The following is a 27,300-nucleotide window of genomic DNA, read 5'->3' as shown; positions in this document are numbered from 1 at the left end:
ATAAATGGATAAATAAATAATTACATAAATAAATACATAAATAAACAAAGACACAAAGAAAAGAAGAAAGAAACAAAGATTAAAAAATAAACACACAAACACACTGACGAACAAACAAAGAAACAAACACACCCGATAAACAAATAAGCAACAAAAAGCAAATAGCAAAACAAACACACAAACGTTTGCTGGTAGATTTACACAACTTTTATATTTCTTTACGAATTGCATTTCGGGTACCTATCTCTTTTCCGAGGACACTTGAATGCACCTCGTCTACGCCATTACAATGACGAAATAGGGGCGGCAGATTTAAATATCTTTATCGAGTTTTCCCGAAAAATATGCTCAATGTGAGTCTTTTTAACATTACTGTCAAGTGTGTAAGCATGTGAAACGATTTAAAAAAAAAAGACCACAATGTGACATGTTTGATGTTGTTCCCTGTAAACAACAATATTACCTAATTAAATATGGCTAAACCGATGCTAACAAAATGTTTAGCTAAAGCACCAAATGCAAATTCTGAGCTTAATTTTATACATATAATTGTTATTTAAATTGAGAAAAATCAACGCGATACGGTACGTGTCATGTTTTATAGTGTTTCCTGAACACAATAACGTTACCTGATAGATATTGATAAACCAATGCTAACTAAATGTTTAGCTAAACCACCAAATGTCAATTCTTAGCTTAATTATACACATATAATTGTACTCTTAATGGAAAAAAAAATGAGCACGAATATTACCTGGCATGCTTTATATGGTTTCCTGTAAACAATAATGTTACCTGATAAATACTGAAAACACAATGCTAGCAAAATGTTGAGCTGAACCACCATATGCCAATTCTTAGCTTGATTATACATGGCATGCTTGGTAATGACTCCTGAAAACAACAATAGCCCTGATAAATGCTGCTTAGTCAACGCTAACCGAATGTTTAGCCGAAGCACAAAATGCCCTGTCTTAAAGGGATAATGTGTATTTTTTAGTGGTGTGTGTGTGTGTGTTGTTAAAAAAAAAACAATTCGTTGAAGTAAAAAAAAACAACATAGTTTTACTATTGATTGAAATGATAAGCAAATAATCATGAACTACCATCTCATCTCATTAGCCGTACCGCTTATCCTCATTAGGGTCACGGAGGGGCTGGAGCCCATCCCAGCCATCTCCGGGCAGTGGGCAGGGGACACCCTGAACTGGTTGCCAGCCAATCGCAGGGCACACAGGGACAGACAACTCATTCGCTCATTCACACCTAGGGACAATTTGGACCGGCCAATTCACCTGAAATGCATGTTTTTGGAACGTGGGAGGAAACCGGAGTGCCCGGAGGAAACCCACGCAAGCACGGGGAGAACATACAAACTCCGCACAGGAAGTCTGGAGCTGGATTTGAAACCACGACTGGTTCCCATGACATGAACTGTGCCGCACAAGCGCTAACCACTGCTCCTCCGTGCTGCCCATGAACTACCATATTAACATATATTTTCTTAGTGGGTCGATAAATGCTTATCTATTTAACATATCATGACCCTTACCTAAAGAGAGCTGACATGATTTTCTGGCACTTTGCTGCTGCAAGTACCCAAAGACGCTCAAAACACGGCAATGCGGTTTGAATGTTGGAAAAGATTGCGGCACAACTTTCGATTTTTCACAGGATTAATTAATACGTGTAAAACAAAAGTGGTGGACTTACTTTATCACTTGAGGGAATGCTGAAAGTTAAATGAGATGACATGCTGTGTGATGGAGAAGTCATACAAGGCTCGGCAAGTTTCTGTTGGTTGTGACCTACCTTGTTCTTTGTATCACTCGTTTTCGGTTTGCTACGGCAATATCTAGGAGTCAAATATTACACAGTGTTCTTTTAACTTAAATTCTACATATACATTTTTACATTTCGTCTTTAGGAACAACTGATGCAATGAATCACAAGGTGAACTTGAGGGAAATGCTGAATACACAGTCAATTGGAGCCAGGTAATAAGTTAACACAAAGATAGCTTCCCCCACTCTTCTTTTTCTTTTTTTATTTTAATGGAGTGATAATGTTACACTTAGACATTAATTTGAAGTGCCTGTGATCTTGCGTGCCATAATCATACCTGTCAACTCATACATTTCCCCTGTATTTTATACGTTTTGATAGTTTTAAATTGTATGAGCAATATAACATTTTTTGTATGGAAAAAAATATATAGAAAAATGTTTTTGTTCTACGAATCTCGTCTTGGCCGCTTAGGCTTTAATCCGAATCATCTTGGTTACTGTCGGTCACTGTCGGTCACTCGGTCATCGTTGTTTGCTAATGTTGTCGCGGTATTCTTCATAGTCTGTCTTGCTATGAGTAAATAGTTCCATTCAAGTCATGATTATTTGTGTAGCCCTTATCATAAGAGGTCTCAAATGGCTGTACAGACTACAATTATTTTTTTACACCATCCCCTCATCTAAAACCTACATGAGGGCAAGAAAAAAATCAAAAACTTCAGCATATGGTAATTAATTAACTTGGAGAAGGTGCCGCACATGAGGTCTTCCCCCTTGCAGGATGACCAGGCTGCAATGGATGTTGCAAGAGCATCAACAAACAATATACAGACATCTTCAACATGAAACATAGGTCATTCAAAAAATATAGAATTTAAATGTGTTTTACGCCTGGATTTAAACAGTTCCACTGAGGTTCAAGATCAAATCTCATAGTGCACAGTATTCCACAGCACCGAGGCCCAAAGGGAGAACCCTCTCAAATTGGATTTCTTCTCGGCTAGTGGGATTACAGCTAGACCTGCATTTTCCAAGCGAAGGCTCAGCGCAAGAAAGTAGTAGGAAAATAAATTTGAAAGTCATGGGGGGGGCAGGTCCATGCACAATTTTGAATAATAATCACATATTTGCCTGATAGGGAGCCAATGCAGGTTTGCTAAAATCAGGGTAATGTGATAAAACTTTCTTTTTTAAATCAAAAGCCTCGCTACAGCGTTTTGTACCAACTGCAGGCTCTTGTTGCTAGACTTCGGGAGACTGGAGAGTAGTAATAATCTCATCATTAGACTGGGACTGCATAGGGCAAATTTTTCCAATGTTGCAAAGATGGAAAAAAAGTGGTTTTAGTAATCTTATTAACGTGTTACTGGAAAGACGGATTCTGGTCAAATCTGACACAGAAATGTTTGTCAGAGTCACTCTGGGTGATATTACATTTGTCTATGTTAAGAGCAGTGTTTGAGAACAAGTCGCGACATTTAGATGGATCAATAATTAACATCAGGCTTGTGGCGTAAGAAGTTTAGTAACATCCATTTTTTTATTTCAGTGAGGCAGGCCTCCAAATTTCCACAATTATACTTGCAAATAATAACACCTAACGGAAGCATATCAATGCTGAAAAGAAGGTGCCCAAGTACTGAGCCTTACGGAACGCCACAGGTTACACTAAAGGGCTCAGAAATTATATTGCATTACCCAACACAATGCAAATGCGTTCTATCTGAGAAGTACGATCCAAACCATGAGAGGACAGTTCTTGAGATACCTAACAATTTTTCCAGCCGATCTCGTAAGATACTATGGTCCACAGTTTCAAAGGCAGCACTGAGATCCAGCAGCAGCAACAGTGAGGAATCTGCAGAGTCCATTGCCAGGAGAAAATTGTTGGTTACCTTAACCAGGGCTAACTCAGATGGTGCTACATTGTGTTTATAAGGTTTATCATTGCTTAATAAGGGGAATTACAATCATTAATAAGTGGTACAATTGGATGAAGTTGACAGGTAAGCATAATGAGCACAGTATTTAGACAACCATTCTCCACTGAGTCGTTTTATGTTTTTGATACAACCAACAGAAATACAGCTACCAACTTTACAGATTCCCAGTTTTTCTTTGGGTCACAATTTTGGCGGGAAAATTCCCAAAGCCTTTCTCAGGATGTGAATTTGTCAGCTAAGACCTCCCAGCAAAGTTCACAAGAGGTAAGATGATTCAGTAAATAACCTGTTATATGTGACACGAGAATTGCGTGTAAAATGTCTACTAATAGGATAGAGGACCACTAAATTATGTATCGGTAAGTCATTCCTAGAATCGGGAATCTTAGATTTACCCCTAAACACATAATAACCAAATTCAAGCAAATTACTGAGCAATGTACTATATGTGCGACAAGATAAATTACATTTCCTAATAAATACTTTTAGACAATTGGACCTTGAGCTTTCCTTTTTTTTTTTTTTTTTTTAGTGCAGTGATCCAAAATTTTCTACCCGTTACCAGTCCAAACCTCTTTTATTTGGAGACCCAAAAAACACTCAACCATTCCTTGACTCTTTCGAGGAGGCAAAGAAGAAAGCAAAAGAAAAAAATGACAGGTAAGTTTAAGGAAAACACAGAGCTTGGCTGTAGTTCATCATTCTTTTATTTTTAGTAAGATGTTTGCAAACGAATGCCTTCAAATTCGCGAAACTCTAACAAATGTAAGTAAAAATTTCACTTCCTATGTTTGGCTTTTTTTTAATAATCACTAATAACAACACAATATTTCAGATCCAGGAACTTGTTTCAAACAAAGAAGATAACACATCTCTATGCGAAACCATCGTTCACAAGTTAAGCAATTTGTCTTCAACATGTATGTTGTTCCTAGTGAACACAATGTTTAACTTTTTGTTTTAAGTGTGCGACAACAGTCTAGCATTTTTTACCATTAGATGGTGCTGCTTGTTCACTACTAAACACGTAGCAAACATCATCCACCTTCCCTACTTGTTCATGTGTTATTTTAATCAGACATTTGTTACCTAGATAACATTGTTGTAGTCTTCTCATGCTACTATACCTCTCATCCATTCAGTGCAAAATCTAAGCAGTATGCAAAGCAACTTATCTCAACAATTTGAAACATTACTGAACACAGTCAACTCCCAGAAAGAGCTGATGACTGAACTAGGGGAACATGTGCAAAAGGTGAAGCCCATGTTGTCAGCTTACATTGCAATGCTAAATAACATATCTGTACAAGCTGATGTTACTCTTTGTGTGATTTTCATCAGAATGGAGACAGCGGCGCAGATCTTGGCACAAATGTGCAAAAAGACTTTGAGTGTCTCAGACGGGAACAGAATGATGTCAATTTGAAGCAACAAAACATGCTGGGGGAGGCTTTGCAACTGCTTAATACATTAGTGTCTGAGCACCCGGGTAAGCTCTGTCCTGTTAAAGTTACTGACAAAGCCATACAGACATCTCCCGGAGAGGACAAAGCAGTCCAAACGGCACATGATACACCAGACAGACCAGATTCAGCTCTGGACTGTGTAGTCAGAAAGATTAAAACGAAACCCACAGGAAGGTACAGAAGGAGACCTCTGGTACGCCAAAGATCTAAGCCCACAGTCAGGAAAGAAAAGAGTCCACCTCAAGGTGACTGCAGAGGACAACCAAGTGTCTTTACAACTTCTGAAAATTCTTCAGGCATCGGAAAAGCGAGCAGTTCTAATCTAGAGATTTTGCTGCATCCTAACACAAAGAGAAAAGGCAGTATAACAGCAGGATGTTTTATCAATCCTTTCAGCTGCTGGTCTCAGGAGAGTAACAGACCCGAAAGCCCAAAAAATATCAATCCTGCTTCAGAGATTGTGATAATTGATTCCAGTCCTCCTGATGTCCTTTGGAGGCTGTTTGAAATGAATTAGTTGTAAAAAACAGTTTTGTATAAAAATAAGTCATTGACGTTTAGTTCCTCCTTTGTTGTCAAACGCATTTTGTTACGTTGTGTTGACTTTTCATGTTTAAATTATACTATTAGTTTTCCATTGTTTGGAAAACAGTAATGAATCTTCACTTTTCTCATCAAGTTTGAATTTAATATATTCTGGACTCTGGTACAAAATAAAAAATGTCAAGTCAGCTACAAATTTGTGATTTTTCAAAGGTTAGGCGATTGTAGCGTTATATACTCTCTGCTGAATATTAGCTACAGTATTCATGAATCCGTAATAAATTGTTAAAAAATTGCTCATCGAGAATATTGATCTCCATTTTGTTGGTATATATATTTTTAGTGTAAAAAAAGGGTCCATTGATAACCTGAAGAGGTTAAAAATAAAAAAGGAGATAAATGGCATTCAGAATATGTGTGTCAACATTAACATGAACATCACTCATTTTTTTCTCATCGAAATAGCTTTAACAACATTTATAATGTGTTATATCTCCCATGTTGCAAAAAGCATGCATAGATAAAGTGCAGACATATTCATTTGTGAGTTTGAAAATGTGGCAAAAGTGCTTAACAGTTGCATACATTCAAAAAAAACCTTCCTGTATTTCGTCTTTTACTGCAATAGGTCTGCAGGTGGAGAAACGAGTCCCCTTGGATTTAGACTTGCCACTAAGCAAACGTCATAGTTGTCATGCATCAAGGCGCGCCGAGCAACAACCGTCCATCTGTTCTCCCAGGCGTCTAGTTCCAAAATGTCTTTTGTTATATCATCATGACGATCTAATAGTTTAAAAACAGAAATAAATAATCTACTTTAAAACATTCTGCACACATTTTGTATTCAGTAAGTCGTTTTCAGAAAAGCTCTAGGACCGTAACTCACCTGCTCCTTTGTAGTACCCACACACATAAATCTTTCCTCCAACCACACCAGCGTTTGAGGCGTTAGTGCGCAGTGACAGTTGAGAGCACGGTAGAGGAGGTCCATCCCTCCAATAATCCCCATCCGGGTTGTAGATTTCCACAGCATCGAGACAGCGCCGAGACTGCCCCCGGTCTACACCATGACAGCCAATCCCTCCTACAGAAGCAACATCCCAATTAATAGATTCGACAGTGCTTGTTCTCAGCACATCAGAATGTGAGCATGACGACAGCAGGTGGCCTTATACGCCTTAAAAAAATCCGGAATGGGTCCGTTCTGTCGTAGGTTATAAACTTTTAAGGTTATCTGCAAAGACATCCGAAAGAAAACCTTATAGCATTAGATGCGCCAAGAAATAACAATGAGGTGACATATCTAATACTCATACAGGTCTGTTAGAAGGGAAAACAATAAGTGTACATACCCTGCCATTAATAATTGAGACCCTTTCTTACTGTCTTTACATTTTGTCTTTTTAACCCACCAACTGGCTGTGCTGGTGAAAAACATCAAAGCGTACAGGGAGTGCAACTTGCTGTGTTTTACGGAAACGTGGCTCACGTCTAGCATCCCGGACGCTAACGTGGAGCTACCCGGCTTCAGCGCTGTTAGACAGAGACGCAAAAGCCTGCGGGAAGTGGAGAGGAGGTGGACTCGCTATCTACGTGAACACGTGGTGTTGTAACCCTGGGCACAAAGATTTCCATCTGCTGCAGGGACACGTCGAACTTTTGGACTAGCGTGTGACGTCATCCACTCCGCTGTTGCTAAACTACAACAAAGCACCCCGAGCCGATCCTGTTAATCTGTTAATAAACAACAAAAGGATAAAGTTGGAAGTGTGAATTTCCCTATGGGAATGAATACAGCATCTCTCTCTCTCTCTCTCTCTATCTCTAGCTCTCTATCTATAAATTTGCAAAATAAGAAAGAAATGATACGGCTATGCTATCAGGAAAAGCGACCAAAGAGTCGATTGCTGTAGTTTCGGCTGCTCGATTTTCTCTGTGTGTTATACACGGATACCATATCTATGGTGGCCGTAGCTTAGCGCTATCTATCGAATCTATTAATTGCATTTTGGAATTGTCAAGGATTTTTCTTTTTGTCTGTTACTTACACTTTCCTCTTGGTATACTTACCGATGACAAATATTTCTCCATTAAGCACAACCGCACTACATCTGTACTTTGAATACTTCATTGGACCCAGCTCTGTCCACTTGTTTGTGTTTGGATTATACTCCAGAAGACGATTGCTAAGACGGTCCGGCTCGTCATCCGTTCGGTATGACTCCTTGGTCCAGAGGGCGGAGAGGGAATGACAAATCAGAGCAGGTGCATGTTTATAACAGATTCAAAGGCCTAATACAAAAATGTATTTTTTTTTCAACGTTCAAAATATTGTTGCACTATTGCTAACTTTTACAGATTGATCTGTAGTTAAGACAATTAATTATGTTTGATTTTTACATGTTTCTTTTATCATTTGTAAACTGTACTGAGGTTCCATTCAACCTGGACTTTTCCTCCTAAAGTATAAAATGATTCAAGGGCAAGTGGGATTAAAATTTAATCTGATATAGATCAGCTCTGTTGAGGAAGGTATGATGCAATACTTTTTAAAGTCAATTTTCATAAATTCAAGTTAATATATCAGTGAGGTAAACATTAAATTCCTTTTGAAGATATGTCTCATGGATAAAGGATGTTTACGTCTGCATCTCGATACATTTCAAGTGAAACTAAAGTCTTTTCAATGTGATGCACTCGCACTTTTTAAAGAAACATTTTTTTCTGTTGAAACAGGGAGTTTACCTGTAAAGTTTTACCACCAATGACGTACAGGCGATCTTTTAATCTGACTACGCTGTGATAAGCCAGTGGAATTGGTAAAGGTGCAGCACTGCGCCAAGGTCCTCCTTGGAGGGACCATCGATCAACGCAGTTCGTGATGAGAAGCTGATTCTTCAGCTTCATCAGCCCGCCAATCAAGTATAAGGTGTCACCTAAAGAGCCTAGCCCATAAGAATCACGGTACTCTGCTGATGCCAGGCGTTCCCAAGTACCTTGGGCTTCGACTTTGTACCTGTCAAACCAAACAACATTCAATGCTTGCCATTGTTGTTGAGTCAATGTAATACAATACTTTCATCAACCCTACCTGTAGAGCTCTACATCCATTTCCTTTTGTCGGGACATCCTGCGGGCACCAGCCTCTCCTGAGACTATAATGTTATTGTCTTCTGTTACTATCCCTGCGCATACATACCCTAAAGCATCGCCGTATCGTGGAGAGGTGATAAAGTAAGTTCGACCTGTCGTGGGGGCGTAACAAAAGCTGCGTTCACTGTAATTTCCGTATCGTGACCGAATCCCACTACCATCATTACCCAAACAGAGCAACAAATCTGTGGTTTCCATCCCGTACCGCAACTTTAGCTTGCGGGGTACAGCAGAGGGATGCATTTCTAAAACCTCCAAAGCTTGCCTCATAATCATCTGACATTCTGTGTCAGCAAGCAAGACTGCATTTCTCTTCATTGTCTCTTTTAAATAGTTTGGGTTAATTAAAGGTAGTCGAACCTTTCTAAGGAGCTCGGGGAGGTGCTTGCTACGGACTCCTTCTGCACAAAAACTGTGATTGGCCCAGCGAAGAACCACATCCAAAATAGTTTCTTCTCTTGAAATATTGAGGTCATCTGAACTGATCAACCTTTCTAGTTGATGCGCCTCAAGATCTAATACTTCTTCATTCTGGCACACCTGGACAAAATACTGTCCCAGAAAGCGCTGGGCTTGATCGGCAAGCTCTTCGGCACCGAGATCTCGGGCAAAGTAAAACACACCCAGGCAGTTGGAGGCATCCATGTTGTCGGTCATGTGTTGTTGGCATTGATTGAAAACATCATCCATCTGAAAGAGAGAAGCTGCAATCGAGATCCCTTGCACGTTGTTGTTTGTGAGAGGAAGATCTGACGTATACATATAGTTCAGGAGAAAAGCTAAGCTCTCAGCTGGGGTGTCTTGAAGGAATATTTCTCTATTGTTGCACTCTCGGAGGCCGCACGTAAACATAACATGGAAATAGGGGCTGAAGGCAGACAGGACAAGACGATGACAGGGAAAGCTTATGCCCTCGGCAACCAGCACAACATCAATCAGGTGCTCTGTTTCTCTCATCTTGTTTAATTGCTCAAGCAGAACCAGTCCGTGTTTTGCTGTGAAATCCATTTTTTGCTTCAAAGTGGAAGTGTGCAAAAAAATAAAAAATACACACACAGAAATTTGTCTTGTGATGGGGATTTCACTAAAACAGAGAGGAAATAAGAGAAATAATCAAGGGTCGGTTTTAACAATAGTTAATCGCATGTTCTGAGTGAGCATTGAATTCTCATGTTTCATTATTATACTATTCAGCAAAAACATTTAGCATGACAACAGTCGTCACACTCAATGATTTCCGTGGCAAAGAGAAAGGTTTTTAAATGATCTATAAAATGTATGCTTCCTCTTCATCTTGTAACTAGTAGCATGTGAAAACAAAGAAAACCTTACCTATATCCTCAGCTTCCCTCGCTGCCTGCCATCTCAGGAGATCAATAAAATCCTGTTTTTCTTATATGCGAACACATGTTGTTGTGATTATTCGAGAGAGGGTCTGAGTACAGGAGGCAAAAATATGTAACCCCTCAATGCTCTGGGCCTCTGAGCTACTGACCCCTAAAATAGATTTGTGTTTGAGTGCTGTATATCTTGAAAGGTAAAGTTTGTTAGTTTGGTCTGTGCAAAGATCACATTTTAAAAGCATACTTTACTTAGTTTTCATTTATAATTCAATTTGGATACATAATTCATTTTGGTGAAGATTATTTGTTCGAATTTGAAAGATTGCTTCAGTCACATGCACTCTGCTCTGGAATGACCGCAATGAAAAGCTCACGGCTCGGATTCAGATTTCATGTTTGCACTTTTTTAAAGGCCCAGTACATTGGATGTGCGCATGTGTACAAAAAACATTGCATACTACTTTTTCCAATTCCGTTCACTTTTTTGGGTGCAATCTCATATTACATTTTGAAAATATTTGTGAGGTTCAATGTTTGTTAATTTACTTAAGTTAAAAAAAATGAATATGTTGTTTGAATGATTCATGGCAGGGACATGATCCTAATATGTTTCACTTCATACTACTCCATTTTAAACTAGCAGCCGATGGCCACTTGAAAAACTTAAATTCCTTTTGTTGTATGATTATTTTATCCCTTCTTTCATATCTATTTTTAATTTGCAACTTGTTCTAGTATATCACGATAAATTGGTTAAAATACATTTCAAACGTTATTTGTTAATTTAATCTTTATTATCATGTCATACAGATAATTTGCAATACCCACCTGGTTACCTACGGTGATTAAAAACCCACATGTATATTGTAAAACATTACCCCTCTAAATAGTCTGCCGTACTAGTCTAAACTTAAAAATTACATTTAACAGGTCATTAGCCTAAATCAGGGGTCGGCAACCTATGGCACGCGTGCATGCAGTGGCACGCATGGGGTTAACCAGTGGCACGCGAGCACACGGCAAAGTAATAATGATTTTTTTAAATGCGCATTTTTTCCTAAAATTTTGACATTTTCATTGCGCGCTTTCATTGTTTACGGTGAGCGTGTGTCTGCGCGGTGCCTCGCAGAGGAGGAGAGATCTGTTTTAACCCTCCCACAGAAACACCAGCGCGCGATAAATGAACAAATCACGACAGCCAAATCATGACGGCTCGTCAAGCGGAAAAATCTCGTTCTTTCCGGCCAGCGTGGACAGAGGAATGGGCCTTTGTGCAAAAAATGACTGTTCTGTTTGTGCATTACGCCTCGAGATTGTTGTACCTCGCACGTCAATATGAACATGTATTCAAGGACCAGTCTGAAAAGCCAGATACATTAAAAAAGTCCTCCTCCCCCCACGTGAACGTGCATTCTGCTGTGCTTCCGACAAAAGCGTTCGCATTCTCTATAATAAGTTTATTAAAACAATAAAGCTAGCTAACTAAAACAATTAAGCGATCGTATTCTATATAACGCGTTTATTAAACCATTTAAGCGTGATCGTTTTATACAAAATGCGTTTGTTAACGTGGAAGAAAAAGTCACCAACACCGGAGACGAATCAATGTAAGCTATGATATCCACGATTACAACTGATTGTACACAAATAGCCTTTATTTGATGTACTATAATAGACATATGTAATGTATTTTATTGTGAATGAAACCCTGGTTGCATTGGAACAAATGTTTTGGGGTTTTTTTCATTTAAAATCGGACTTCTCTGCCTATTCTATTTGCAAAGTAAGACACATTTTAAACCTATTATGTTTTTTTGGCTTTGGGATCCAACCACAGAGGAATACCTCCACCTTGTAATGTGTTACTGAATGGGTGTTCGACAAATCTAGTTCGTTTTATTACTACTACTGTATTATTAATATTATTAATAATAGTAATATTATGAGAAACGTTCTAAAGCTCTTCAAAATCATTGTGCTGACATATTTATGTCACAGAAAGTTACCCTAGAAGGTACAAGTGTATATCTCAAACAGGGTCCATATTAGCAGGTAAAATGCCTGTGGATTTCGGTTCATTTGAATTGCAGGTGTACAATCCCCAAATGCAAGCATGGCGTTTTGAGTATGTTTCCTCTGTTCTATTGGCTTGGCAAATACTCAGTCTGGGACAATGGGATGTCAGGTCTCATCTCTGGAACTAGTGTTTGTATAATTCACCCGCGACAAGATTGAATGTTCATTCCTTTTTTTAGACTTCTGTCCAACCACACATTTGACCTCAAGTATGGCGTAGGCAACAGTTCCTCCTGTGTTTGGTCCCTAAACTTCTCCTCTATCCAGCGTCATTATACTTCTTTTCGGAACATCACGTCATATTTCATTTGGTTGGTTGATAAAAAAAATCAACATACTGTAATGGCCAATAGTGATTGAAATTGCACCCGTTTGTCTTGTAAGTTCATTCACTGTGCTCAGTGTCATGATGGGCAGCTTTACTAAAACTCTCCAGTGTGCCAATTTCCTGAAAGTTAACAAGACCAACATCACAAGAGAAGTGGACACTGCTGCTCGGGATTCAAACAGTGTGCAAGTGGCTGCCACTATCACTGTTCTTGGGGGCCTAATTCGGGTAAAGAAAACACTACACGGCAAATACTCTTATACCGTTTAACAGTTTAGACATACAGGCATACTGTAATACACATACGTTTGTACTCAGCTTGTGCTGGGTTTGGTTTTGTGGGAACATACTTGCCGGAACCTCTTGTGCAGGAATACACTTCAGCTGTGGCAGTGGTGGCACTAACATGCTCCAATGGCCCATTGAGACTAGTAAATGTAAATAAGATGTATTTGGGCATCAGTCTATTCATTCAAAAGTGATTTTGAGACTGTTTTTTGAAGGTTCTCTTCGATGAGCAACTGGAAGCCTACCACACAGATGGGAGAAGGGATTTATTGTAAAAGTAATTTAAACTGCCTTTTATACATACTGTATCCTTCCTTTAATCTTAAAATGATATTAAAAAGGTTGTGTTTTTTTTCCTTATCCCTTTTCATGAAGACTCTGAAGGATGTTTGCCCCCTGCTGCCGCAGACACATCTACCCACACTCGGTTTGAGTGTTGTATCCCTGGTGTTTCTGAATGCGGAAAGCTCAACTCCTCTCTGAGCCCAGGGCTGCCAGATCCCATCCCAGTAGAGCTCATCACAGTCGGTTGACACAAGGACACACTTTCTGGAGTGTTCATGTTGGCACATCAGCGGTTTCGCTTGGTGCTGATCTTGCAGTGGAAACATGCAGAGTCAGCCATTGAGATGGGGTTCTCTGGATTTGCGCATTAGACAAGAAAAAAAAGTTTTACAATAATTCACTTAACATGTTATGTAAAACATGTATTATATTGATAGTATTCTGACATTTTTGTGTTAAAATGTATTACCGCAGCAACACTAATATCAAATTATGGTCACATAAATAGAAAATACACAATTGCAGTTGTTGGAGCAATCCCAAGTGGGTAAGCAAAAATGCTTATTCCCTTAATTTTTTTATTGGTCACGATTCCCTTTTGGTTATTTTTGACTGTGTCTCTCTTTTAAGTTTCCTTTTGTGTTAGCTATATTAATATCTCCAATAGCACCAGACGTGAAAATCTTTGAACAAGTTATTGCATATGCTTTTGCATTGGCTCTTGTAGGCTATGTCATATCAATTTCTCTTGGAAAAACATTTGCACTAAAGCATGGATACAATGGATCAACCCGATTTCTGAGCAAAATGTATATATGGTGTATTCAAATGGTTTTGCGTGTATTAAGGGATGATGTCATTGTAAACATTATTATGACTAAGGACCAATAATTTATGGCCCACTGTTGCGTCACTTTAGTTGTTGATTACATTTTGGGAAGTTATATTTTCCCTCTGATAATGGTGATGTAGGCTTTGTAGCGTATTATGAACTGACCGATAACGGATAATGGATAATGAATAACGAAGATAGATCAATAACCCTTAAAAACCCCAAAACCCCAGAAAACACAGAGTGACACAGACACTTGATTTACTTTTATTATTCATGGGAAATATATAGTGCAGATTATAGAAAAAATACGACTAAAATAGAAGATCTGATCAATACATTATGTATTACAATCGAAAAAAAATAAAGTATCGCAGGAACCGAGACAAGGCATCATGCGTCACACTTTTTTTGGTCATGGCAGCAATAAAGAGGTATAATAAAACGTTTTAGTTTCAAACAAGTGCAGTTGTATAGCAACATTAAATTACGTGTAGCTAGTTCATGCAAAAGGATCTTGCAGCTCCTTTGGATGACTTTTAGTGCAACATTCTCAAACTAGGAAGTCTAACTAACAACACACAGTCAATTCAATAAATAGAAGGATAACATTATCAAGCAAAATTTCATAAAAGTGCCTTAAAAGTTGCATAAAACCACTGTGACCTCATTCCCTGATTACATCTTGTGGTCACCAAACATTTCGTGTGCAAGAGAGGAGGGGTTGGGGGGTTGAGGCTGGATACTGAGCTACAATTCTTGATGAATATCGGAATTCAATGTCAGATCTTCATCATCCTCATCCTCTGGCTGATGGGACACTAGCTGCTCGTAGCGAGCCTGCCGCTGGTAATCTGGATCAATATTGATCCATTTATTGGCAACCCACTTAGTGCCGTGGGTGACCACACAGCCTCCGTGCAGAGCGTATTCATCCTGCTCTCCAACCCATCCTGCAGGGGAAGAATGACATGAAACTAAAGAGTTCGGACAAAATGACTCAGTACCTGCAGGATGACACCTTTACATGTAAACATAATGAAAGAATGTTTTCCCCAAAAAGTAGCAATTGAGAATTATTTTTTTGGAAAAAACATATATAGTTAAATGTCGGTTCTGTATTTTTATGTTTATTATCAGTTCCTTCATAATACAAAGTACTAGAATGTTGCAGCGTCAGCGTTTCAGGAAAACTGAACTTAGATTGTGGCGCAAAGGCAAGAAGTAGCGTCGTACCTTTCCCATCAGAAAGGTAGTTGTACCAGAAGACAGCTTTCCCTTTGGTCGGTTTTACCCTAAGGTTACTCTTGTCGCAGTTCCTTCTGGTGTCCAGGAGATCGACATTGTTCTGAATGAGAGACTTAAAAAAAAACACATGCTTCAAGAAAGTAGTGGGAATGAATTTGAATGTTTTCTAACAAATGCACAGTTGATAAACACAAGAGTTAATTAAATCTGTGTGTTCACATTTACAGACTCATAGACATTACTCACCACTTCATCAAAGGTCCTGTTGTCTGCCACAGGAAATGCAGTCTCCCCACCCCCGTCAACAGAGTTCAGGTAAAAGAGAACAGTGATGTACCTGAATGTGCGAGGCACAAATTTCAAAACAACACAGGTGGGTGATTCAAACACACATTTACGTACTCCTACTACTGAGCGCATGTGAAGTCATACAAAACAACATGCGAGTTGTTGCAAAAGAATACAAAAAGCAGACTTTTGACAACAAAAGGATGCATGTGATTCAAGTGGCCTCACCTGCAGGATGTCTCAAAAGGGGTGGAGGCGTTGGCTGCAAGACGCGTATGAGTGCAAGCGGTTTCTGGGTAAAAGGGACCGCTGTCGTGATGGGCGTGGTAGTGCCCGCCCTCCTCATAGCGTACCACCTGCAGCGGCTCACTAAGGTCCACCAATGTGGTTGGCAGGCCGGTGAGGAGAGTCACCCTTAACATTCACAAATTTGGTATACCCTCAGATCAGAACATTTAAAAGTTAGAAGTGAATCTGAATGTGGGCTTAACTGCAGGTCTGTAGTTCAGTACAGACATTGCAACAAATCCCTATTGCAACTAGAGAAGGCCTCACCTATTCTTAATATCTTGAAGGACCTGATGGGCTCCTTTTCCTTGGTATAACCAAGTGTGCCTACTGTTTCTCACCAGCTGGCTCCTTTTAACTCCCTGTTGCAACAGAAAGCGCTGGAATGCATCAGGACTCAGGAGCCTGAACTCTTCTAAACTCAGCAAACCTTCAACACATAAAAATCATGTTTCATTTCATTTTTTAGATACACTTGCAGCATGAGAGTCAATATAAGGGCTTTGTTTTTAAAGTAGTCTCTCATTACTCTTATTCAGTTATTTCCACGATGTCATAATTCTTGGTTTAATATACATGGTATTTTCTTAAGGCTAAAAAATGAAACAATTTTTTTACACATATGTCTGATTTTTTTTTATGTGACAGTGGATGTTAAGTCAGTTTTTTAATGTTATTTTCAGAATACATCTCCTTAAACCACATTATTTGGCACCTTGTCATGCATTCTAAGAACAATTGGAGAGAAAATAACCCAATTCGTGTAAAAGTGGGAATTATATACATAACATGAGTTTATTGACCCACCTTCCTGGTTTTTATCTCAAACACCTGAAATTGAGTTCAACCTCTCAAAATAGACAGTTTTTTTTTCCAACCAGAATTTAAGTTATTTTAGTATAAACCCCCAGAGAACGTGTTTTAAAATGTATTTAAAAATAAAGTAAATTTATTTAAAAACAAAACAAAACAAAACATTGGAATGTCAAAATGCAGGGAATAGTCCGATTACGATCAGAATTCTTCTAATATTTGTATTATGATAAGGCATGTAAATGGACACAAGAATCTGATCCTGGTTTTATGCTGTATTCCAGAAAAGTGGCAGTTATCCAACCTCCGACTAGGATAATATCGATAAAATGACACTCGAAGTGGGAGGTCCTAGTCGCAAAGTTCGGAGAAAAAAATATGCACCCCGACTTCATCGAGTACTTCAACCTGACTTCACTCTACAAAATGGTGATGCCAATGGACAAACACACCGTGGTAAAAGATGATTAACACGATGACAGTGTGCGCTATTGACCTCAACCGCTGTTTTTCCTTTTCCTTTAATGAACAAAATACTAACAACTTTTCGCGATCAGCCATCTTGATGTTTACATTCACGTGGAACGCTTTGAGTTCGGATCTGGTACCATCCGACTTCCCACTTTTCTTAAAGCAGCAATGCAGCATAAGTCTGCAAATAGTCCGTTAAAAATGTTTGTTAAGTCCTTTCATTTTTTTGATTAATCATGGAAATAAAAATATTTCACTGATCGAATACTTGTGCATGTTACTGCGCATAATCAGTTCCTCTATTTGGCCTGCCTCACTGAGATAAAAGAATTGATGTCACTCAACTTCATGCGCCTTAACTCTGCAAAGACCGAAGTGTTAGTTATGGGTCCATCTAAATGCCGTGACTTGTTCTCAAAAACTGCTCTGAACATTGACAAGAGAGTGACTCAGTCAAAAATGTAGATGACACATTTGACCCCGATCTGTCCAAACATACGTTAAGGATATTACTAGAACAGCTTTCTTCCATCTTCGCAACATTGCTAAAATTCACCCGATGCTGTCTCAGTCGGATGCGGAGATTATAATTCACGCGTTTGTTACCCTCCGTCTCGATTACTGTAATGCACTACTCTCCGGTCTCTCGAAGTCCAAAATCAAGAGCCTTCAGCTGGTACAAAATGCTGCAGGGAGGCTTTTAACTAAGATAGAAAGTTTGATCACATTACTCCTATTTTAGCTAACCTGCATTGGCTCCCTGTTAGCTTAAGATGTAATTTTAAGGTTCTGTTGGTAGTATACAAAATCATGCTTGGACTTGCTCCCTCATATCTTTCAGATTTAGCGGGGAAATTACATCTATCGGTATAATTACGACACTCGTGCTCCACACATTCCATACAGATTATTCACAAATACAATGTAAACAGGGTTGTTCATCTGCCACCGGTCAAGTAAACCAGTGGTCCTCAACCTTTTCTGAGCCACGGACCGTTTTAATGTATAACAAACTCCTCGTGATAATGATAATTTGCCCAAATCCACTGTGTAATCACTTGTTGTTATGGCTGAAATCTTTTCCATAAGCCCCATCACATGGTTGTAAAAACTTGAGTCAAAATAGTGTAATGATGAGATAAAATCTAATGGTCATCCTAAGTTAACTACAATCCTAGTTGTCAAGTGGTTAGAATTGTATTGATTGCATCCAATGATGAGAAAATGTGGTCGGAGGTAATTGTCAAATGATCTATCATTCCGTAAATCGATAATGTACTAAAAAATGCAGACCATTTACTACCATAAAACTTATGATGCGTATGCAAACATGTACACATAGATCCGGTATAAACACAAAAATATAAGACAACATTTTTTTTCTTTCTGTTCGGCTTGGTACTGGTGCACGCCCGAGGGTTGCTGACCACAGATGCAAAAGACTTATTCGGATTGGCACAAAAATCTAAATTCTGATTTCAGTCGGTCTATTCCCTGCATGTGTGATCAAATTCATCCAAGAAGGAATCGGTCCATTTGTGACCTCATTTGGCTTTTTTTTTTTTTTTGCATTATCCAACAGTGTATTTACTCATGATTAGTGTGACACTAAACAAATCAAATTTACTGGAAAACTTCTTACCATTCCCATCTCTGTCTGCATTGAGCCCAGTATAGATATCTTGCAAATTCTCTGGAGTAAGCCAAATGCCCTCCCTCACTCGGGAATGAGTCAGTATCTGTCAATGTTAAATCACAGAACATGTTTATCGAGCCAGGATGGAGATATTTAGAGGCTTGTGTCCTCCCCACCCCACACATTGACATGCACCTCATGGAGCTGCAGCTGTCCATCCTGGTTGAGATCAAGAAGGTTGAAGATCTCCTCCGGGCTGAGGTTGAGCTCATTGGCTAACTCCTCCTGGCCATCATGCACCATTAACTGACTTTCCATCAGACCCTTTAGCTGTGCCAGCTGCATCACAATACGACACTCATCTTCTGACAAGAACCCAGGGATCTCTGCACAATGACGCACACATTTGTAGCAAAAAAATAGTTAAAAATTAATATATTAGAGAAACTTTACAACAATAGACTAGAACGATTTGTAGATTAACATAAATTGATTAAGGAAAGTCAATATGGTTTTAGAACAAACAGATCAGCAACAATAGCTATTATTGATGCAGTAGAAGAAATCACCCATAGCATAGAAATAAAGAGATATGCAATCGGGGTATTTATTGACTTAAAAAAAAGCATTTGATACCATTAATCGCAATATACTAATAAATAAACTGGAAGGATATGGCATCAGGGGCGTGGCTTTGCAATGGATTCAACGTTATTTGACAGGGAGGAAGCAATATGTGAAAATGGGAGAGTTGTCATCTAAATACTTGGACATCTGTTGTGGAGTACCACAGGGTTCTATCCTGGGTCCAAAGTTATTTAATTTATATATTAACGATATTTTTAATGTTTCAAAACTATTAAAAATAGTAATATTTGCAGACAACACTAACATTTCTATTCATATTTCTATTCAAATTATAACTACATTGATTTGGTAACCTGTATTAATCGTGAATTAATTAACCTAAAAGTATGGATGGATATAAATAAATTATCTTTAAATTTGAATAAAACCAAAGTAATGTTCTTTGGTAATCACAAGGCAAATCAAATTTTAGAGGTAAAAATGGATGGTGCTGCAATAAACGCTGTATCAGAAATTAAGTTTTTAGGGGTCATAATAGACAATAAATTTAGCTGGAAAACACAATTTAGACACATACAAACTAAAGTATCTAAAAGTATTTCAATAATTAATAAAGCCAAATTCATTTTAAACTATAATGCATTGTATTTATTATATTGTTCTCTAGTTCTGCCATACTTAACATATTGTGCAAAAGTCTGGGGCAATAATTACAAAAGTTCACTACAGCCCCTTTTTATCCTCCAAAAACGTGCAATTAGAACCATACACAGGGTAGGATATTGAGATCATACTAATATTTTATTCCTGCAGTCCAAATTATTAAAATTGGATGATAGTAAAAATTTTCACTGCACAACTGCTATTTAAGTTCAACAAAAACATAGTGCCAGAAAACATCCATAAATTATTCATTTGGAAAGAGGGAAATTATAATTTAAGGGACTGTAATAAATTCATAATCCCAAAGGTGAGAACCACCCGGAAAAGTATGTGTGTGTCTGTGTGTGGAGTCAAACTTTGGAAGAATTAACAAGACAAGATCAAACAATGTCCAACTATTCACTTGTTCGAATTCAAATGCAAAAAAACATTCCTAGCGGAATACAGAGATGAAGAAAATTGGGTATGAGTGATACGAGAGATTGGGAATAGTGCGTCTAGAACTATGGTTAACTTTGTGATATTGTTGCTATTGTTATATCATAACTGTTATTATTAATATTAATACTATTGTTGTTATATCATTGGTGTATTTAAGGGAAGGTGAAGGGTAGGGAATATATGCATTTGCTTCTTACTACCCCTTTTCAAACATATTATGTAACATTATTTTGTTATTGTTTTTGTTCTGTTTTTATTTTAATGTTCGAATAAAGTTTTCATTCATTCACTCAAAAGTGTGCTTCAAGAACCATGATGGGAAAAAAATTGTCCACATTTTTAATAGATTACCCCCCCTCCAAGATATCTAATTTTATTTTCATTTTGTTCTAAATCTTGTTCTGCATCTCATTTTTAAGCTCCAATGTGGAGAATTATCTAACTAAAGAAGCGCTGGTCCATCTTTGCTCCAGGACAACTGACCCACTTGACTATTTACTCACGCATTGCTGCTTCTGTTCCTTCAACAGATGCACTTATGTCATCTGGGTACCTAAATTGGGTCAGATGTACAAAGAAAGTGTTTTTTTATATGACTGGGACAGTTACATTGCAATTTGAGATGGCGAATAAAAAGTACATATTTACTGTTATGTCAAATAAAAACATGAATGAGTGCTGTCATGTAAAATGTGAACCCTATATTTCTGGACAACAGAGTCAGGGCAACCATACTGAAAACAGTACCTGATTGCAACACAATGGAAGTGGTTTTTTTTTTGTGTTGTCACTGCTCATTGTTGCGGTAATGGCCCAAATTCCGTTCATTTGTTATCGTTCCTTGAGGATTCAAGGAAAATTCAGCGCCCGGATATTTACACCGATGATACGGAAAGAGAAGTGTAGCGTTTTTGATAAACATGGATTGAACTGCTGTTCAATTCAGATGTTATATTGGGGACTTGATTTGTGTCTGAAAAAGTTTAAATATAGTGGCTTGCAAAACTATTGGCCCCCTTGAACTTTGTGACCCTTTTCCACATTTCAGATTTCAAACATAAAGATATAAAACTATAATTTCTTGTAAAGCATCCACAATAAGTGGGACACAATTATTAAGTGGAACACACTTTATTGGATATTTTAAACTTTTTTGACAGACAAAAAACAAAAAAGTGGGTGTGCAAAATTATTCAGCCCCTTTACTTTCAGTGCAGCAAACTCTGTCCAGAAGTTCAGTGAGGATCTCTGAATGATTCAATGTTGATCTAAATGACTAACGATGATAAATGGAATCCACCTGTGTGTAATCAAGTCTCTGTATGAATGCACCTGCACTTTGATAGTCTCAGAGGTCTGTTTAAAGCGCAGAGAGCATCGGGGAGAATGAGGAACACATCAGGCAGGTCCGAGATACTCTTGTGGAGAAGTTTAAAGCTGGTTTTACCCACTTTTTTGTTTTTTATTTGTTAAAAAAGTTTCATATCTCCAATAAAGTGTGTTCCACCTTATGAATGTGTCCCACTTATTGCTGATGCTTCACAAGAAATTACAGTTTTGTAGCTTTATGTTTGAAGTCTGACATGTGGCAAAAGGTCACAAAGTTCAAGGGGGCCAAATAGTTTCGCAAGCCACTGTTTAATGAGTATAGTGTTGATATTATCTAAAAGTACTGTCAAACTTCCCATTTAAAAAAAACTCTGTCTAGTTTCTCTCCAAGCTGGTCATAAATGTTTACAGACCTCCCCGCGGTGTTTTGTATTTAAAGCATGTGCGTTGTGGAAAAGAGCAGCTCGCTGTTTTCCTCGTTGTGGCCACAAAAAAAAGGAAACCGCACAGTACTTAAAGCCGCAGTGTTTAAAAGGTACAATAAAGTAGCAGCACGTAGGCCGGAATTTGCAATAGTCAAAAGATTAGTCTTTGCACTTCTACTTATAATGCTTTTTTGCACGCGCCATTCCAATAACTACTGTATCGTGCAAATGCATTCCCCAAATTGTGGATCATGAACATTGCTATTATTCCAAAAACAGAGTCTGTTGGTACTGCCCTTGCATTTGCTTACCAAAGAGCAGAGGTTTCATACTCAAAGTTCTCATTTCATGGACTTTGAAAGGTACCAATGACACCTTGTGAACGTGTCCCACCTGTCAGATAAATAAAGCAGTGCTGTTTTAGAGTTTCACATTACACATTGGTAAAAAAATACATACCGGTCAACTGAGGTAGACGTCCGCAAGTTCTTCTCCTATGTTCTGTAGTATTTCCATAGTAGAATTTTTAAAAAGTATTTCTGTGGTATTCTTTAAGTATTTCTGCTGTTTATAATATTGTAGTATTTCATCAGGGGTATTTTTGTAGTATAATTTTTGTCGGATTTCTGTCCTATTTTTGTAGTATTTCTGCAGTAGTATTTCCGTAGTAGTATTTTTGTAGTATTACGGTCGTAGGATTTTTACATACATTTTGGTACTATTTATGTATCAGGATTTTTGAAGTATTTCTGCAGTAGTATTTTTTGGTAGTATTTCCGTAGTAAAAAACGAAGAAGGGTGTTGAAATAACTGTTTGTGTTGTTTGTCTGGTAAATAAACTTGTTTATACAAATGATCTTAGTTTTTATTCTGCATAGTCTGTCTTGCTGTGAGTAAATAGGTGCCGCTTTGTGTTTGTAAGCCTCATTATCGTTTCATATGGTGAATTGCAGTCATTAATGATGAAGACATTAGCGTATTCTTGTTGTATTTCTGCAGGAGTATTTTTGTAGTATGTTTTGTAGTATTCCCATAGTAGGATTTTTGAAGTATTTCTGTGGTATTGTTGTTGTATTTCTCTAGTAATATTTTTGTATTGGAAATTTTGAAGTAATTCCACAACAGGATTTTTAAAGTATTTCTTATGTATTGTTTAGTATTTCTTTAGTAGTATTTTCTAGTTTTCTTAGAATATTTTGTCGGTAGTATTTTTATTGTAGTATTTTTATAGTGTTTGTGTCGTTAGATTTTTGTCGTAATTCTGTAGTAGGATTTTGATAGTAGTTTTTGTACTTTTATGTAATAATAATTTTGTGGTATTTTTGCAGTAGTATTTCCTTAGTATGATTTTTGTATCATTTCAGCAGTAATATTTTGAAGGATTCTTGTAGTATTACTGCAGTAGTATTTTTGTAGTATTTCCATAGTAAAGAACTAAGGAAGATGCTGAAGAACTTTGTGTATTTAGCTTGGTAGATAAATTTCTTTACACAAATAATCTTTTTTATTCTACATAGTATGTCTTGATGTGAGTAAATATGTGCTACGTTGTGTTTGTAATTATTGAAAAAGTATTTTTACAGGATTCTTGTAGACTTTTTGCTGTAGTATTTTGTAGTACTGTACAGTATTTTCATAGTGAAGAACTAAGAAGGATGCTCAAAGAAATGTTTGTGTTGTTTACATGGTGAATACACTTGTATACACAAATTAGCTTTGTTTTCTTGTTCTACATAGTCTCTCTTGCTGTGAGTAAATAGGTGCCGTGTTGTGTTTGTAGGCTTTTTTATTGCTTAATAAAGAAAATTAAATACGTATTTTTCTATGATACTTGTAGTACGTAAAGTATTCTGCATTTTTTTAGTACTGTACTGTATTTTTGCAGTAAAGAACTGAGAATAATGCTGAAATAACTATTTGTGTTGTTTACTTGGTAAATGAACTTGTTTATACAAATGATCCTTCTTTTTATTCAACATTATCTTTGTTGCTGTGAGTAAATAGGTACCACGTTGTGTTTGTAAGTATTGTAATCAGGGTTGGGTAGGGTTACTTTAACTGGATTACTTTCAATTACTTTTGGATTACTCCAATACCAAATATGCTAATAAAAGACAAAAGAAACTAAATATGAATAAAATTACTACATTTTGTGCAGGCTTGGGGATTAACGGAATACATGGAACGGCAAAAATGATGTTGGCAAGCAGTTTGGATTTATTTTCATTTTGTTTCTGTCACATTTTATGTTAGTTTTGCCAGAGATCAAAGAGATCAAAGCCAGGAGAGAAAACTTACCACTTGTTGTGAGTCATAATTTTATTCATATTTAGTTTATTTGTATTTTATTAGCATATTTGGTATTGGAGTAATCCAAAAGTAATTGAAAGTAATCCAGTTAAAGTACCGGTAACCCTACCCAACCCTGATTGTAATGGCTTAATAAGAGCAACTGGCATGATTAATAAGGGGAACAATTGGCCGTGGTTGACAGGTATGAGATGAAGCGAGAACTCACTCGGATGCCCTCCACGCGTGGAAGAGAGAAGTCGCGCGGCAAAGGTTCCTTGCTCGGCGGACGCAGCGAGCGTGTATTCTGTTGCTCCCCGCTCGGAGGAGGAACCGGCCTGGCGTCCTCCTGTTCATTGCTATAGTGCACGTACAAGAGCAGGGCGATCACGTTGATTATATAGACGTGGAAGAACACCATCACCACCACGAAGTAGGAGCGGGAGCACACACTGGTCTTCGGACCGGGGATGAGGCGTTCGTCGGGCGGCCGGCCAAGCCGCGAAGGCGAGGGCGCGCTTGTGTTGGTGCCCTCCTTCTCCTCGGTCATCGCGGCACTCAAGTGGTCCTTAACGTGCCCATCGAACGGAGGGAATTGACTTTTTGGCGACCCCAAATCCGTTACCGATCTTAAAGCTAGAGCTCATAGTTAGTTTCTTGCGCATTCGGTTTGTTTACACTGCACCAATTCCCTTTGGTGGAGAGCGTAATGCGCATCCTCAGCACCGTTATGGATGAGTGCACTCCCCACCCCATCCCGTACACCGATAAAATAATTGGCACCCAATGCGGAATAAACTGAGGTCTCGGATTGTTCTAAAGGATTGGACACACAACAGGCTTGTCCATGTGCGAATATGTAGTAAATCGTTGGAAATGTAATCGCGAGTGCGACAGTCCGAACACGATGCAATGCTGCCCTCTTGTGAAACGAAAAGGAATCAACGAATGGCCTTTTTTGTCGTTATACAAGGACAGTGGGAGTAGCTTCGACACCTGAAAACCTTATTATTTTAAAAGTGAAAGCGCTAAGCCCCGCAAAAGTACAGTACATATTTTTTAATAAATCATAAAAGAGCATCAGAACACGAAACAAATGGGTTAAAATTTGATGACCGCACAAAAAACTAAATGAGAGGCACATAATATAAAAAACAACAAAAAAAGAAATAAAAAAATATTCATTTATCTTTTTCTTTGCGTTTCTTGTAAAAAAACCCAGATCCAAATACCTCTGCTTTTGCCAGCTTTTGACAATCAGGCAAAAATGCACAAGGCAGAAGTAGCGATAGCCCAACTTGTCAACATTTTTTCTGGATGATTCCTTTCCACATATTAACTTAATGGAATTTTTTTCGAACGTCTTTAATTTTGGCTGATTGAATGATGGCTACGTCCACATCCCCGCTATCTTGCCCGGACCACTCCTCTTCCTCGTCTCTGAACTCGGCACTGTGATGGTGACACGAAGAGCATGCTGGGAGCGTGTATGCACGCCGGGTTTCCTGGCAGCTTTTATGAGATAGACAGTTTTTTACGTTCTGCGAATTCTCAGGGCGGCTGATAGCAGCGTGTACATACCTGTATTTTTTGACTTTGTATCCTGGAACGCCTTTATAACTTGAGGCAATATTTTCCCATTCACGTGCTTCGTAACCTGAAACTTTCGTATGTAGAGACATTCGTAAGAAGAGGTACCACTGTATAGCAGAATTGGAGGGCTTCTGCATTCATCTATCCATTATCTGTACCGCTTATCCTCAGTAGGGTCGCGGGGTTGCTGGAGCCCATCCCAGCCATCTTCGGGCACCCTGAACCGGTTGCCAGCCAGTCGCAGGGCACACAGGGACAGACAATTCGCTCGCTCATTCACACCTAGGGACAATTTGGACCGGCAATTTACCTGACATGCATGTTTTCGGAATGTGGGAGGAAACCCACGCAAGCACGGGGAGAGCTGGATTTGAAGCCATGATCTCAGAACTGTGCTGCACACGCGCTAACCACTTTTTTTTTAACTTGTTAAAAAAAAACAATATATTAACTCATTCAATGACGTATGTTTTTCTCAAATGGAAAGAAAGAACTGGTGCCAACTAAATTTTGACATTTTCACTCATTTTAGAAGGCCTACAGAAAATTTTGTGTTGTAGCTATAAAGGCATTGAAAGCTTCAACCCTCATCTTTCATTAGAAAAAAACGTATGTCACTAGCTTTTACCGTTGTTTGTTTAACAACAATTGAATATCGCTACGTTTCTTGAAAATACTCGTTTCCAAGGAAACTTCTGAGAAAACAGCTTTTTGTGAAAGGTTGCATTTCAAGCAGAACTTTCACTTTAGTGCATTTTTTTTGTATTCGTGATACCTTCGATATTTAAACCATGGGTCTCCAAACTTTTTCAAAAGAGCTACATTTTGTTATACTTACCGATAAGCTGCACTGAACCTTCTCTAAAAATCTTTTTAAATAACACAAGAAAAACGTTTTTTTTTTAGATTTTGGCACCCAATGCCTCTTAACATAAACATATCACTGAATGAGTTAATAATATATTTAATTTTTGCATATTCACAGTGGTAGTTGTAAGAACATTATGCTCATGAAGGCTGTAGATGGAAGTTCAGGGTGGTATTGGCTTTCAGGAAGAAGCTTTTTCTCATTTTGTTGCAGAGAGCAGCAGTTCAAACAGCCGGGCACCTGGATTTACTGTAACATGATATTTTGGGCTTTGCTAAGGAACTAAACCATCACGGAGAGGAGAGGAAGTGATGCA

At 38.2% G+C, this 27,300-nt stretch overlaps 3 protein-coding genes across 3 annotated transcripts; 1 reads left to right on the top strand and 2 right to left on the bottom strand.

Moving 5' to 3' along the window:
- The first annotated feature begins 255 nt into the window (after positions 1–255).
- iho1 (interactor of HORMAD1 1) lies at positions 256–6,144 on the top strand. Its single transcript, XM_088338270.1, has 8 exons — positions 256–353; positions 1,928–1,997; positions 3,868–3,994; positions 4,263–4,390; positions 4,447–4,495; positions 4,566–4,650; positions 4,873–4,985; positions 5,072–6,144. Exons 2-8 carry the CDS (start codon positions 1,942–1,944, stop codon positions 5,711–5,713), a joined length of 1,200 nt encoding a protein of 399 aa, XP_088194396.1. The 5' UTR covers positions 256–353; positions 1,928–1,941; the 3' UTR covers positions 5,714–6,144.
- On the bottom strand, positions 4,484–10,364 carry kbtbd12 (kelch repeat and BTB (POZ) domain containing 12). Its single transcript, XM_088338269.1, has 6 exons — positions 10,225–10,364; positions 8,831–9,976; positions 8,485–8,755; positions 7,810–7,963; positions 6,626–6,823; positions 4,484–6,522 (listed from the first exon to the last, which is right to left on the bottom strand). Exons 2-6 carry the CDS (start codon positions 9,898–9,900, stop codon positions 6,356–6,358), a joined length of 1,860 nt encoding a protein of 619 aa, XP_088194395.1. The 5' UTR covers positions 9,901–9,976; positions 10,225–10,364; the 3' UTR covers positions 4,484–6,355.
- Positions 10,365–14,295: 3,931 nt separating this feature from the next.
- p4htmb (prolyl 4-hydroxylase, transmembrane b) lies at positions 14,296–25,404 on the bottom strand. Its single transcript, XM_088338268.1, has 9 exons — positions 24,753–25,404; positions 22,546–22,627; positions 18,984–19,174; positions 18,795–18,891; positions 16,136–16,298; positions 15,809–15,994; positions 15,539–15,629; positions 15,281–15,404; positions 14,296–14,997 (listed from the first exon to the last, which is right to left on the bottom strand). Exons 1-9 carry the CDS (start codon positions 25,071–25,073, stop codon positions 14,795–14,797), a joined length of 1,458 nt encoding a protein of 485 aa, XP_088194394.1. The 5' UTR covers positions 25,074–25,404; the 3' UTR covers positions 14,296–14,794.
- Between the last annotated feature and the right edge of the window lie 1,896 nt (positions 25,405–27,300).

Source organism: Urocampus carinirostris, chromosome 6 (genome assembly GCF_059441175.1).
Source record: "Urocampus carinirostris isolate Australia breed hairy pipefish chromosome 6, RoL_Ucar_1.0, whole genome shotgun sequence".
Taxonomy (NCBI): domain Eukaryota; kingdom Metazoa; phylum Chordata; class Actinopteri; order Syngnathiformes; family Syngnathidae; genus Urocampus; species Urocampus carinirostris.
Note: the sequence above shows the minus strand (reverse complement) of the source record. Positions and strands in the feature narration are given on the sequence as shown.

Excerpts from the sequence above, each read along its gene's own strand:
- kbtbd12 (XM_088338269.1), bottom strand. The coding sequence starts at position 9,900 with ATGGATTTCACAGCAAAACACGGACTGGTTCTGCTTGAGCAATTAAAC. Across the intron at positions 7,964-8,484 it reads TTGGTGGTAAAACTTTACAG|GAGTCATACCGAACGGATGA; the intron begins GTAAACTCCCTG and ends CTCTGGACCAAG. Across the intron at positions 6,824-7,809 it reads TGGAGAAATATTTGTCATCG|GAGGGATTGGCTGTCATGGT; the intron begins GTAAGTATACCA and ends TTGCTTCTGTAG.
- p4htmb (XM_088338268.1), bottom strand. The coding sequence starts at position 25,073 with ATGACCGAGGAGAAGGAGGGCACCAACACAAGCGCGCCCTCGCCTTCG. Across the intron at positions 19,175-22,545 it reads TATGAAACCTCTGCTCTTTG|AGATCCCTGGGTTCTTGTCA; the intron begins GTAAGCAAATGC and ends GTCATTGTGCAG. Across the intron at positions 16,299-18,794 it reads TGCAGACAGAGATGGGAATG|GTTTGCTGAGTTTAGAAGAG; the intron begins GTAAGAAGTTTT and ends TATGTGTTGAAG.
- iho1 (XM_088338270.1), top strand. The coding sequence starts at position 1,942 with ATGAATCACAAGGTGAACTTGAGGGAAATGCTGAATACACAGTCAATT. Across the intron at positions 1,998-3,867 it reads ACACAGTCAATTGGAGCCAG|AAATACAGCTACCAACTTTA; the intron begins GTAATAAGTTAA and ends TACAACCAACAG. Across the intron at positions 4,496-4,565 it reads TTCGCGAAACTCTAACAAAT|ATCCAGGAACTTGTTTCAAA; the intron begins GTAAGTAAAAAT and ends ACAATATTTCAG.